Source organism: Meleagris gallopavo, chromosome 1 (genome assembly GCF_000146605.3).
Source record: "Meleagris gallopavo isolate NT-WF06-2002-E0010 breed Aviagen turkey brand Nicholas breeding stock chromosome 1, Turkey_5.1, whole genome shotgun sequence".
Taxonomy (NCBI): Eukaryota; Metazoa; Chordata; class Aves; order Galliformes; family Phasianidae; genus Meleagris; species Meleagris gallopavo.
This window is the reverse complement of record NC_015011.2, coordinates 68,503,883-68,518,834: the sequence shown is the minus strand read 5'-3', so window position 1 is coordinate 68,518,834 and position 14,952 is coordinate 68,503,883. Positions and strand designations below refer to the sequence as shown.

Genomic DNA, 14,952 nt, shown 5'->3' with positions numbered 1-14,952 from the left:
GCTGGATCCATTCAGTGGGAACCTGTGTATGTGTGAATGCCTGTGCACCTTCACTATTAAGAAGAAGGATGTTGGAAGAAGCATTTGTCTAAGTGGTACTTGTGTGACCCTGCTTTGAGTAGGATGTTGGTCCAGATGTTCTCTGGTGTCCTTTGTATCCTCGGTTTTTCTATGATTCTTAATAATAATTTCTAAAAAACTACCGTGTGAGAATTGAGCTTCTTAATTCCCGTTCTGAGGAACTTGGGTATAGATAATTAGTTTCTGCATCACAAGAGCCTGGAAAACTGTCTTCAGCAACGTTTGTGCTGCATTTCTGTGATGGCTAGTGAGCATGTGTGTGTATATCTATGTAAAATATATAGATACACTCTTTAATTTTGTTTATGAACTTAGAGACAGGCAGTGACCCACTTTTCCTCAGAAATGATACCATTACTATGGCAAAAGATCAGTAGAACTCTGTTTAATAGCACTACTTGCAATAAAAACAATAGCTTAATTATCATAATAATGAATCATTAAAAGTTACATTCAGGATTTCTTCATAGTGAAACTATTTGTCAAGAGAATTAATGGAAAAAATATGGAAGAGATTAATGGACTGCTAATTGACTAAACACTGTCTCAGTTCAAACTCTGCCAAGGCTGGCAGTGATAGATTTGGTATATCAACAAATTGCAGTCAGATTTGCATAAAACCAGCTGGTGTTCTCTTCCATTGTGCATGGCAATTTATAGCCCCGCAGGTATAAGGAGTTAAAAGAGTGGCTAAGAAATAGCCACTGACAACCTAGGCAGGGCTTTCAATTAGTGTTCTCTTTGACTTACTATGAGAAGGAAGCTAGAAAATAGGACTCTTGTATTATTTCCCCACATCATTCCTTAAGTTGGGTATGCTATATTTGTATCTGCAAAAGAAGAGAAAGAAAAAGTTCTAATAAATCATATTTACACTGTAACCTTCTCTTCATAAAGGCAATGTTTGAGTGAAGCTGTAGTATGAGCTGTATTTAAGCATTCATTTTCTTCCTTGTACTCTTTTAGGCAAGCAGTGGTTAAAGGCTCCCTTCCACATCCATTTGCTTTGACTCTGTTTGGGGACACATTGTACTGGACAGACTGGAACACACATTCCATCTTGGCCTGCAGCAAGTACTCTGGGGAGGACCTGCGTGAAATACATTCCAACATCTTCTCACCCATGGATATCCATGCTTTCAGCCAGAAGAGGCAGCCAAATGGTAAGTAGTCTTGCTTTATACTTTAAATGCAAGTTGAAACTGATTTGCAAACATCTTAACTACTCCTTCTGTATGGTAGCAAGTGGCTTTACTTGCATCGTAATACAATTTCTCCAATGCAGACACTGGGAGGGAAATAACAGAGAAACCAAATATTCTCCACATTGTTTTATTTTTTTTTAATGTGAAAAATAATCTCTTGCTTTTACTCTGACAGATACATTTATGCTGCTGTCATATTCCTTTTTCTCTTTAATGTGCCCTAACTTTATGTAGCATAGTATTCTTATTTTTTTCCAAGTAGAAGTTCCTAAATGAAAAGCAGTGTTAAGTTTGCAACTCTGTGTAATAACCACTGTCTTAACCATTGTGTTAATTTACCGTGTTTGCATTTTTTTTTAATATATATGCAACTTACTACACATTCAGCACTAACAGATTGAATAGTTTGTGAAAATGAGAAGAGGAGAGATGAAACAAGGCTCTTGTTTAGAGCTAAATGCTCCTTCCTCAAGAAAGGAAATATTCAACATCCGTGCACTTTTGTACCATAAATACTTCACTACTCAACACTTGGAATTATTTTTTATTTGTTCTGTGTATATCATTTCCTTCTTTAATCTGTGTTGCTGCCACCGATTCCACCACTCAAATACCGTATGTGTCTTGACACATGAGATGAGGTCATTCATTATCAGAAGCATTAATCTGTGTGATTTATGTTTAACAGCTACAAACCCATGTGGGATTAATAATGGTGGCTGCTCCCACTTATGTCTGATGTCTCCTACCAAGCCCTCTTATCAGTGTGCATGTCCCACTGGTGTGAAACTTCTTGAGAATGGAAAGACCTGCAAAGATGGTAGGCTTTATTTTTAAAAATCCTTCTAGATTAAGCACAAAATAATTTGTTGAAGGGAAAAGGGGTTCTTCTAGCTTAACTATATAATGCACATTAAGGGTGGCAAATTGTGGAAAAATCTACGCTTTTGCAGTACAAATAAAAGTGATTGGAAAAATGCCCTCTACTTTTCAAAGAGGAAATGGTCTCATAGCTGAAGAACAGTTTAGCTGAAGAACAGTTTATCTTCATTCACAAAATTTAGTTGATAATTCTGTCCCTGTCACTAATTCCCTGAAAGTTTTTTGCGTGTTCTATTGTTCCCTTTTCTTAGAGAAAATATAAACCTTCTCTGTTGTCTTTAAATTGTTTCTAATGTTATTTTTCATGCATTAATATTTGTCTAATAGGATTGTACAAGTAAAACATTTACTTTTTGAGATCTGATTTCCATTTATACACACATGCGTCTGGTATTTCTTTCTGTTCCCATGCATAAGGTTAGACACACACATCTGTCTATAGGAACTGAACAGAAAGGTGTGGTTTTAGAGATATTAGAAGTATTTCAACTTTAAAACCCAAGATATAGAATCATATGATAGAATCGTAAGATGCCCTGGGTTGAAAAGGACCTCAGAGATCATCTAGTTTCAACCCCCTTGCTATGTGCAGGGTCACCAACCACCAGACCAGGCTGCCCAGAGCCACATGCAGCCTGGCCTTGAATGCTTGCAGGGATGGGGCACCCACAACCTCCTTGGACAACCTGTTCCAGTGCCTCACCACCCTCTGAGTGGCACCCTCCTAATATCTAACCTAAACCTCCTGACCCAAAGCTGCATATAGTGTTTCACCGTGATCTGTTATATGATTTCAAGTCATTTTATTTTATATGGATGGGTTTTGTGACATTGTGCTGTGACTGCTGTAATACATTAACACTATCAAAATAAACACTGGGAGATTAATTAGTCTCATAAATAACCATCTTTATGCAGGTCGCCTTTATGAAAAATGTACAGCAGAACAGAAAGATACAGCAGAATTTACTGTAAAAGCACTAAAAAAATGCATACAGAAATAATTCATTAAATTTTCATTTTATATTTTAAAAATTCTTAAGCTTGTTCACTACCATTCAGTGTTTTCTTTAATTTCATGCTATTTTATGGTCTTTGTTGATTATTTTTGTGGGCTATTTGTGACTATGTGAACCTTATTAAAACAAATTGCTGCTTTTATGTGAAAAATTCAAAAGCATCTCCCAATTTAGCCTTGTAAGATTATTGTAAGAACTTACCACTACCTGCACAAGATGTTTTTCTCCCATTTCTGCCAGTATAAGGAACAAGCTTTAATAGTAAAGCTCTGGATTGGTTAAATTTAGTCAGAATACAAATTCATGTACTTAAAAAATAAACAGCAGCAACAACAAAAACTTGATATGCATAAACTCTTGATATGGACAAACTATTCTGTGAAAGCAGATAGCTAAAGCAGATAGCTAAAGCAGTTGTTTACCAATACATATTTCAAAGAGCAGAACTGTGTGAAAATTCCACATGGGGGATGGGGAATTGTGAAGGTTTGATCACCTAACACCTAGCAGTGTTAGGAGGACTAAGAACAATTATAGTAACAAGTCCTGGAGAGAGAAGTGTTTTCCTTTTGACCCCCTGCTGATAGGAAATGGGGATTTTTGGGAAGGTTTTTGGGAGAAAAGCTTTTTTGAGGGATGACTTTTTGGGGAAAAAAAACAGCCCTACAAAATGCTTTGAACTTCTCATATAGTAATATTCATAGAATCATAGAATGCCTTGGGTTGAAAGGGACCTCAAGGATCATCAAGCTCCAACCTCTCTGCCACAGGCAGGTCCACCAACCTCCATGTCTAATTCTAGACCAGGCTGCCCCAGCCAACCTGGCTTTGAATATCATCAGCTTACTTTCTCAGCTATTCCTTATGTCTCAAAACACAAGGCTGTTGGCTTTTTCTCCTACTCCCTGAAAATATGATAAGCCAAATTATTTGTTCTCATTCAGCCATAAAGTATGCTTGGCTTGCAAAACACAGCTCCTATTTTACCAGAAATTTTCTTAAGCAGATTACTGAGACATTGAAGTATTACAGCTTGCTGTCTGTCCCTATACAAAAAGCATCATCAAAGAGCAATTATCATATGCTTATCAATGTGATGTTGTTTTTTTAACAACCATTCTGCTGTTGCATATTTTTTTCCAAAAAAAATTGCTGACTGTTCATTTTTAAGAAGGAAAATGTGTGGGGGAGAGAAAATTGAGCCTGCATTTACTCGGCTCAGTGAGTGCTCTATTCCATTGCTTACCAAAGTTAGAACTGAATTAGCCCACGTGCAAGAGAAACAACCTGTTACAACTATGCATCAGATCCATTGGTTTCACTTAACTGACAATTTTACATAGATCCAACTTCTTCGAATAGTATGAGGGCTAAGGAAGTCCTGGAGGCTTGCTGCTTGTTGTGTTTCAGCATTTAGAGCTATGTGTGCCCAAAAATAATTAAAAATTTTTTGATCATTTTCTCACTCTCAAGAGAGTATGCTTTCTTCTCATTGAAGAAAGGTGTAGGTAGCAGACCTAGGGCTTTTGTGTGTGACCTCTAACTTGCCAGAGCTCTTCAAGTCAGGGCTTCACTGTGATTTTTGCTCACAGTTGCAAAGGCTGCAATGACTGATTTGGGGAAGGGAAGAGGGAATGGTGGGCAAACAGAGCTAGCCTAGCCACAGTCCACATTTTGCTTGAAATCTCTAGTGTTTGCATTGACTTCCTTTCTTAGGCTGCTTAATGATACCGATAAACAAAATGAATTTTCTTCTTTTTGTGTATACTTTTTAAATTCATGTGACAAGTAGTATATATTAAGGAGAAACAGCAGTGTGCTTACGGTTTCTTGCTGTTGGTTTTTGTGTTGTTTTTTTTCTCTCTTTATACTTACCTGTTTACTACAGGTGCTGTGAAAGTGGAGTTGAACCCTCAGAAGGGAATATTTTCACCTCAGTTCCTCAGTTTGTTTCAGTACATATCTACTGTGCTGAAACACTGAATGAGTAATTACAGCTCATCTTGAAATTAGAACATTAGAACTGTGGAGGAAGAAGGAGGAATGACAGACAGGTTAAAAAAAAAAGTGAAAGTGAGGGTAAGGCGAATTAATTTCTTGAAGACAGTATTGTCTCCAAACAGAAAGCAAAAATCAGGATAGTTACTAAACTAAATTGTTTCGTGCTGCAAGGAGCCTCTTTGAGAAGCGAACTCGTTAACAGTGTCAATGAGTACTGGCTGGGATCTGCAGGAATTTGATGACTGAATTTTGAGTGCCTGTTTGTGCTGTTTGCAGTGGTTTGGCTTTGACAGATGATCCTTGCAGCCAAAGGTGAGGCTGGCTGACCCTCCCTGAGCAGTTTCCATGACAACCTCGCGTTTTTGAATAATCTTGGTTTATAGGAAATCTTTTCCTCCCTCTTCTTTCCCCTCAGTGTTGGTTTCTTGGCTTTTTGTCTTATATTTTTCCATTACACCCTAGGGTAATTTTACTGTTTTTGTGAGAGTTCTGGACGATAAACCCCTACCCTCTGCTTATAAACACTTTTCCATCGTATTTCAGAAAAGAGTGATGATAAGGAATAAAATCAGCTATTTTACCAACAACTGATAATACTGATAATAGAAATATATACAGCAATAATAATAGAAAACTCTTAATTGAGATGTGGGCTTGCAGCAGACAGATCTCCTATTTTCTATGTGAGCATTTGAAAATCTCTATCCCTCAAAATAGGAGGAAGAACATCTAGTTGTCATGGCCACCTCTTCCTCTGTCAGTAATGTCCAGAGAATGCAGTCTCTTCTGAGCACACAGTAGGGTGCTCTTACCTATGCTGGCATTGTGTTCGTAGTCATTTAGCTTGTTCTTCTGTATTCACGTTTTTATAGAATAGAACCGTTCAGTTGGAATATTCCTACAAAAACCATCAAGTCTGACTGCCTGACCACTTTAGGGCTCTCTAAAAGTTCAAGCACATTAATGAGCGCATTATGCAAATGCCTCTTAAACACTGACACGCATGGAGCATCAACCACCTCTCCAGGAAACCTGTTCCTGTGTTTGACCACTCATGATGAAGAATTTTTCCCAGTTTCACCCTCTCCGGACGCAGCTCTGTGCCATTTCTGAACTGCCATTTGTGAGCAGAAGCAGAACCCTGCACCTCCTTCTGCTTTCCCTCCTGTTAGGATATAAATGAGACTTCTCTTCTGCAGTATTACGAGCACCACTGTTCTTCTCACTTTGATATCCTACATTTAAATGACCTGTTCAATAGTCATTTTAATTTAAATAAATAGATAGGTTTAGCTTCCGAATCTGTCATTGGAATTACACTCATATTAGTGCCTGAACACTTCTCCATCCCTGTGCTACTTTGCCTGTGGTGAATTTTACTACTTTATTCTCTATGCTTGCCCTTGCCAGTTCCGATCTATTGAAGAAAAAAGGCTGAATGAGGAGATACAAACTTATTCATGGTCAAAAAAAAAAAAAAAAAAGAGAAAAAGGAAAAAAAAAAAGCACTGTTTTAGGCTTTCATTGAAGCCTTGCTGTGGCCATCCTGCTTTCTTTGAGGAAGAGTCTTTATTTTGCCCACTGGTGCTTATATCATGTTTACCTTGTATGCCTGGGAAAGTAAGTAGAAGTTTGCAGTGGGCAGACCTAAATTGCAAAAATAAATTTTCTTTGTCTATAACAGTCACGATCCTGATTTCACTGGACAGATCAAGATGTTAATTTAATACCCGAGCTCTTTTTTTTTTTTCTGTTAAAAAAGAGAAGAAAAAAATATTCAGACATATATCCTCTTACCTTTATAGGTTTTTTTGATGGTGGTGATTTTTGGTTGGTTGTTTTTTAAGACTGAGCCCATCTATATGTTAGGAGGATATCAGGATATGAGCAGCAATCTGGCAGTAGTATCTTTCCAACTGGGAAAAAAACATTTAGGAAGAAAATTTTTATTAGTCAAATGTGTGATAACTGTTCTGAGGTTTTATTAATAATATTGATTTAGCAGATGCAGAGCAATTACTGTATATGTCCTAGATCTAGCACTTCTTATGTAAAAGTTCCTGAGTATGTGTCTGTGTAGTATTACTGGCCTCAACAACCACTGATGTTTTTAAGTTCAGTAACTTATAAATGACTGAGGACTTATATCCTTGGGAAGATGTAATTAATTGTAAAGGTTAGCAGGGCATTAGACACTGAACTTAAAAGCTACGTCAGTGCCTATGTCTGTACACTTGCTCTGTTTCTCCTTTTGTCCCTCTTTTCCCCCTTAACTTCATCTATCACAGAGATTTAAATTCTTTTGTTTTTTAATAGTGACTTTTTGAAGGCAGTATAAGTTCTAGAACTAATGTAATGCACCATCCATGAGCTTGTAATTCCAGTTTTCAAAGTACTTAATAAAAGTAGGCTAAAGTTCTCAAATCTGGAGTCTGGAGTAAAGCTTTTATGTCCATATTTAGATGCCTTAAGTAAGGGGCTTGTTTTTAGAAAAATTTCTAACTGTCCTGAATACCTCCTTACTTGAGGCAATTCAATAAAAATATTGGTCCCCAGTGGGAATGGGCTGTAAAAAATGCATGTGGTTGGGTTTTGTTGTTTGGTTGTTATTTTGTTTTTTGTGTTAAACAATTTCTGGGTTGCTAAGATCACTTAGGATTGATTGAAAGATCAGTAAAGGGGGTAAGCAAAAGGGTCTGACTTTTAGTATGGTATAGACATATGCAAGAGGCAGAGTGAAGAAGTATGGAGATCCTGCTGTCACATTTCAGCTTTTGCATCATAACTGCACTTTGGAGTGGAGATGAACAAAACTGATCAATTCTGTTGTGTCCTTTCAGCTTTAAGTACCTTGAGCAGTCTTCTGACTGGTTCTTATCAGTGCCAAACTTTTTTGCAGCTCGTGTTTTGCACAAGCTCGAATTGTGTTACAATTGTCTTAGTTCCCAGATTGCCTTTTTTTTTTTTTTTGACTGCAGCAGAGATGGTAAGGTGATCATATCATAAATGTGCTCAGCTCTTGCATTTGCTTTTCTTGCTATTGTCAGGACAAGCCTGAAGGTATTTGCTTTTCACCTAGCCTACCTTGAAATGAGATGTTTCTGTGCTCAGTTTCTCTTTTCAGAATGAAATGAATGGTGATCTGATTAAGCAGCTGAGATGTTGGTTTGCTAATGGCTGGATAGTAGCTTTAAAGAAAACTAAACTTTCTATTGCTTGATTGGGATTGCACGGGAGAATGTTAGACATCTCCAGATACAGACCACTTTTAGTTCAGGAATCTCCTATGCAACATGGACTGCCTGAAAGGCAGTAATTTCCTAATGCTGAAATAAGGCTTAGACATACTCAGTTATTGCACCAAACAAGTGTTGCAACCTGGAAGCAGGATCCTGAAACTGTTGAAATGACTTCTCTTCGAGAACAATTGGAAGTCAGCTGGTCAATTTTAAGGGTGTTTTTGCAAAGGCATAATTGTACTAAAGCCAGTCTTTCTAGGGAATTGGCATTGGTTCTTCAAAATGACTGTCAACTTCAACATACAAATTATTTTTAAATTATGTCCTAGGCTTTATATATATATACGCATATATATAATAGACTATATGTATATAGCTTCCTAACTGTTTGGAAATCTGAGGTTAGTGTATCAACTTAAACTTAATTCTGTTAAGTAAAGCAATTTATTAGTATCAGTATATGTACAGATTTGTTTAAAGGGTAAGTTGAGTAAATGACCGTGAAGTTGGTAAGGAAGGAAGTGCTTAAAATTCCTTACTGAACCTTAATAGTTGTGCTTGGTTATATATTAATACCTCATATGACCATAATACAGGTCAATGCTTAGATCTTAATCATTCATTGTTTGATATAGTTAGTAGCAACAAACACAGATGCACATATAGACTGCTGTGACAAGATTAGTTGCTTTTTTAATCATAAAAATCTTCCTAACATGCCTGTTTTTCATTACTCTGTCACGTGTTTTAAATTATTTTGAAGGATGCTTAGGCATGTAATTAAAGGTCCCCTCTTCCTGATATTAGTTATTGTATAAGGGTTATTTACTAGAAGAACAATTGAGTAGTGTATACATGTATTTTTGAATGGAATGTGTTTTAGGACATTGGATCCCAAAGCGGATCTTCATCCATTCTAGACTACTAATCAGGAACACTTGTAATAACAGTCTGAACTTCAGCTGTTGAAAAGTACAGTTTCTTGCAGCGCTGTAAAAGCATTTTAAATATTTTTAATGTGTTAAAATTGCTCTGAATGAAGCAATGGCTGCTTTGGCATTTGTCTGAAATTTGATATTCAGTGAGATTCCATCTAGCATCCACCACAATTACTGACATTTTAAAAAAGAAAATTGGCATCAAATACTAAGTATATATATTTTAAGATTAGCTACCTATTTACTTTAGTAGTTGCTCTTTTAGTGTCCTTGTCTTTATTTATACCTTTGTAAGATCAAGGCTTAGAAGCATGAACAGCATGTAGCTTTGTAATGACTCTTTTTCATTGCAGTGTTTTTATATTTTTCTTAAATCTTCCTCTCCCCCACGCTTGCTCTTTTTTTCCTCTGCACTTGCACTTAGGTCACACTCTGCCAAACCTTTCCCATCACTATTTGAGGAGAGCTGTCCCAACATACTTTCCCTGCATTTGGATTGCATGCATTTTTTAACTCAGCTCAGACTTCCCCAAGGCCTAAACTGCTCTTATCTCCCTGAGACTCCAAACAGATAAGCCAGTTTAATTGGAATGGGGCGTGGTGGTTGTTTAGCCTTCATTAGACTGAAATCTAGCAAGATAGAATATAAAATGAAGCAAGAATAAGATAGAATAGACAATAAGTTCTTTATCGGTCAGGTGCCCAGCAATGTACTACTAAACAACTTGTATTGTCCTGTGTGAAAGCATTTTTTGCAGCACAATCTGATCTTAGCTATTTATTAGGATTCTGACTTTTGACCTAAAAAAGCCAGAAAGTTTTTTGTATGCTTTCAGTTCAGTGTGACTCTGTATATGTATATTGTATCCATATATGTATATGTATAACGTATATTCATATGTTCAGATATGCTAATTCTCAACAGACTGGAGAGAAGCTGAAAATCCACCTGCTTTACATTGTCACTGGACAGTTGTCGATTCACAAACTTGATTCCTCAAATAGGAGTTTCTCAAAGGAGATTTACTTGTGCTATTCTGAGTTACGTTTCTCCCACTAAGGGTGCTGTTGAAACACACAGCTTGTTTGTGACAGTCATCCACTATACCAACACCTACGGTCATTAAAGGATTTAATTATTTTTTTCATTGGAGAGGCTGCAGACCATCTGTTATTTGCAGAAAATCATAGCGTGATCACTTCATAGCTATTTCAGTATCTTTGGAGGGAATTATCTGGATAAAAAACAGGTCCAACATAATAGGTTTTGGACAAGGAAATCACCATTGAATTTTCTCTATAAATATATCTAGTTTGTTTTGCAGAAGATTAACCTTACATTTGAAGCTTTTGAGTGATATTCTTTGCTGGTGTCCATCAGTTTGGATAGATATTATTGAAATCACAGCAGCTAGACTACCTTGCAGCAAATGGTGGAAAATCAGGTTTACCACTGCTGTACAGTGTTTCTAAGATGGTTGTGTTTCTGCCTTACACATGTAGGTGCCACTGAATTGCTGCTTCTAGCCCGCCGGACAGATTTGAGGCGCATTTCCTTAGACACTCCAGATTTTACAGACATCGTTTTGCCACTGGAGGACATCCGTCATGCCATCGCCATTGACTTTGATCCTCTGGAAGGGTACATCTATTGGACTGACGATGAAGTTAGAGCCATCCGTCGCTCATTTGTTGATGGGTCAGGTAGTCAGTTTGTTGTCACAGCACAGATTGCTCATCCTGATGGCATTGCTGTGGACTGGGTTGCCCGAAATCTGTATTGGACTGATACTGGCACAGACCGTATAGAAGTTACAAGGCTTAATGGGACCATGAGAAAAATCTTGATATCGGAAGACCTGGAAGAACCTAGAGCTATTGTGCTGGATCCTATGGTAGGGTAAGGAGCTGTTCATGAGCACTTTATAAGTATTAGACAAAGATATTACTTCTGTTTACATGCATGCAGATAATGGGATGCAGTGATAAACTCCTACGTCTTCAAAATGAAAATACTGTCCTCCTTTGAAAGTTAATGTTCTGAGGCTTGGGGACCACTGCTCCCTTTTGACTATTCAAGTTCTGTGCTTTTACATTTTATTTTTCTCTTAAAAATCCATTTGTTTATTCTAGCTAATACAACTTGTTATGTGGTCTTGCTCAGCAGATTGGTTACAGGAGTAGAAGCGTGTAAAGTATCAGTCTGCTTATATGTCAGTACTGTTTTGGATGTGGTGGGCATTGTTATTTAGGTAGGTATTTAGGCTTTGAAATGCATTTCTCTGTGTGCTGTGTGGCTTCATGATATTGTAGTGCAAAAGCAGCCATGTAAATATTGAAAATTTGTTTTAATAAGACTCCTAAAGATTTTGTTTCCATTGCAGGTACATGTATTGGACTGACTGGGGAGAAATTCCAAAGATCGAGAGGGCAGCACTAGATGGCTCAGACAGGATTGTGTTGGTGAATACCTCACTTGGGTGGCCAAATGGACTGGCATTGGATTATGAAGAAAGCAAAATATACTGGGGAGATGCAAAAACTGACAAAATAGAGGTCTGTAATTGCACCTGTATCTTTAATTCCTTGGGGTTATAGAACATAGTTACTCTGTTTTTTTAAGTGTTTAAGTTCTGATACAGTTCAAAAATTCAATTGGGATAATGGTTGATTTCTGCTTTAAGAAACAATTCAGTTTTTTTCTCTGACTTTGGTCAAGTCGCTCACTAGTCTTCCTGAGATTTTCCTTCTATAAAATAGAAATAGTATCTGTGTAATAGGTCACTTTTTTTTTTTTAAATATATGATAAGGATTTGTTTAATTTGCTTCTTAGATTATTAATAGAACTTTTTCTTGGGAGTAATGTTTGTAGGTTAAACTAATGCTTCTGTTGTTCTTTGTGCTGCTTAGCTTAGGTGCAAGTAGATAAATGCTTTTTAGAGAATTAAATTTTATAGAAATAAATTTCAGATAAATCAATCTCATTTTACATATAATTATCTGTACTTCCAAGAATCATCTGTACTTTGTATCTCCTTAGTTTTATTAGGGTTCCAGCAAGAGGGTACATTTTGCTTTCTTTCTGGTATGCTGTATTTGTTCAGTTTATTATCAAAAGGCAGAATGCTTTCTGGAGCCAGGAGATTTGGCTACAACTGGAACATAGTAACTGTACCTAGTGTTCCTGTATTCTGATAGGCTTACCTTCCTTTTGTTGAGTTACAAACTTTCTTAATGAATCTTTAATACAATAAGTATATCTTACCATTTTTCACATTAGGCACTGTATTTTCTCTAGTCTTCTGAAATTGTTTTACTTATAAATAACTTGTATGTCATCTGAAACTCATGATCTTGTGCTAGAAGACTGTGTTACTGCTCTCCTTATAGTCAAAGTAACTGCAAGCCTGCAAAGTGACTTGCTTCGAAGCACTCCTTGATAGAGCCTTGGGGAGCATGGTTTTATTTGTCCCAAAAATAAGGCTTATCATCTATAATTTACTTAACTTTTTAGCAGATCCAGGGAAAGAAGCTAAAGGATCTCTATGCTTAGAGATTTATTTATAATGGATTGAGCACTTCCACCCTAATACTGCCTTGATTATTTATTTATTTATTTGTTTGTTTGTTTATTTGCAAAAGAAAGGCTAGATATTCTTCTAACTCATGCTTGCCAAAACAGAGATTTTTTTCCACACATTTCAGGCTTACTCAGACCAGGGTTCTGTACTCATTGCTAATGATTCAGTTTAGTGCTGTGTCAGTTTGTGGTAGAAGCTTTCAATAGGTTAGGTATGAGTTTACTGCTGCAGTTCCATCAAATTGGCTACGACGTATGATATATTGTTAATGCCAACATTACAATGTCTGTGGCAGAACAGAGGATAACTGATTTGGCACAAACAACTTGCCGGGACAATTTACATTTCATTGTTTTAAAGCTAATATAAGCAGATAAAAGAATTTGACCCAGGTTTTCATGTAGCACTTATACAGGACATCTGGAAAATAATTATGATCTTATTAGATATTTTTTCCCATGAGATTTCAAGTGTTAGACCTTTCCTGCTTCTGCTTTTTATAAAACATCAGCGTTCATTAACTACTGAGGTTTTACCTACTAGATAGCTATGCACCACACACCATTCAGTCACTGTCCATATCCCTCAATGTGCTGAGGAGAGAGAACCGAAAAAGGTAAAAGAACTGGTGGGTTGTGATAAAGACAGTTTAGTGAGAGAGGGGGGAAAAAAAAGTAAATCACAAACATGAAATGAAAACAAACAAACAAACAAAAACAATTGTACAATCCTATTTCTCACCAGCAGCTGACTGGTTCCCATTCAATCCCCGAGCAATGGCAGGCCTTCCACTGCCCAATTCCTGCCTCTTCCATCTTTATCATTTCAAGATGTTGCCATGTGGAATAGAATATTACTTTAGCCAGTTGGAGTCAACAGTCTTGCTTCTGTCCCCTCCCAGCTTCTTGTGCACCTCCAACATTCTCACTCTGGCAGGGCAGTGTGAGAATCTGAAACATCTTTGGCTGTGTGTAAACTCTGCATATTAACAACTTAAATATGTTTTCATCATAAATCATAAAAACAGCACAGTACCAGGTATAGTGAAAAAAATCCCAGCCGAAACCATGGCATTAACCAGGACTCTTATTAATATTCAGAAAATCTTTGAAAAAGCCTGGGTAAAATCTTTAAAGCAAGAGAAGAAATCCTCCCACAGTTTTGCTTTGGAGTTTTTGGATTTTTGTTTCATTTGGTATGAGGTTTTTTTGGTTGTGTTGTTTTGTGTTTTTTTTAATAATTTATTATTATATTTTTATTACAGAAGTTGCCAGTTTAGGGGGGTGTGACAGATGTATAAAATCATGAGAGGTATGTAGAAGGTGTCAAGGACTCTTTTGTTCCCACTCAGCTATTTTTGACAGAGACATTTGGAATTGATACGAGAAGGTGATACGTGGGGGGGAGGGGAAAAAAAAGTAGTTATTCAAAATGTGTAAGTTTTGGAAATGGGGATGTTTAAGGCTTGTTTGTGCTATTAGGAAAACTGAATGTCTATGGAAGAGAATTCCACTGAAGTTTGCATATACATAAATTTGTGTTTTGTGCCACAAATCACTGAACTGTAAATTTCTGGAGAATTGAAAACTCTTCTTAAGAAGTTTACATGCATGTTGTCTCTATTATTTTGCTGTTCAGTAGGTATAATTTGTTATTTTTTGTTCTCTGAGATGGAAAGTCAGGACGAGTGGACCTTAGGATCGACACCTTAGAGCCTCTGTTTTCCCACATTGAGATCATTCTTACATTTGTTGAATGAGGAATCTTTATTTAGTTTGTCGTATTGACTTCAGGAAAACCTCGTGTTTTTCCTTAGACATAGGATTGCTGCTTGCTCATCACATTTCAGAAAGACAGAAATGGGCTGAACATTGATGATCTCTGATAATGATAGATTGGAGTGCCAGTTCAGTACAGCTTTTGTTATTAGAAAAGCATGGGAAGGCTCTATAGAGTGAAGAAGGGGTGTTCATCTGAAAGAATAATTCAGTCTTAAATAGATGAT

At 36.9% G+C, this 14,952-nt stretch overlaps 1 protein-coding gene across 2 annotated transcripts in view; it reads left to right on the top strand.

Moving 5' to 3' along the window:
- LRP6 (LDL receptor related protein 6) overlaps window positions 1-14,952 on the top strand; it is a 119,926-nt gene that overhangs the window by 56,891 nt on the left and 48,083 nt on the right. The window contains exons 3-6 of one of the 2 annotated variants that reach the window (XM_010716104.3): window positions 1,048-1,244; window positions 1,975-2,106; window positions 10,869-11,265; window positions 11,750-11,921. In XM_010716104.3, coding sequence (XP_010714406.2) covers window positions 1,048-1,244; window positions 1,975-2,106; window positions 10,869-11,265; window positions 11,750-11,921 — 898 coding nt within the window. The remainder of the gene's footprint in view (window positions 1-1,047; window positions 1,245-1,974; window positions 2,107-10,868; window positions 11,266-11,749; window positions 11,922-14,952) is intronic. The other variant, XM_031555400.1, reaches the window with a different exon arrangement.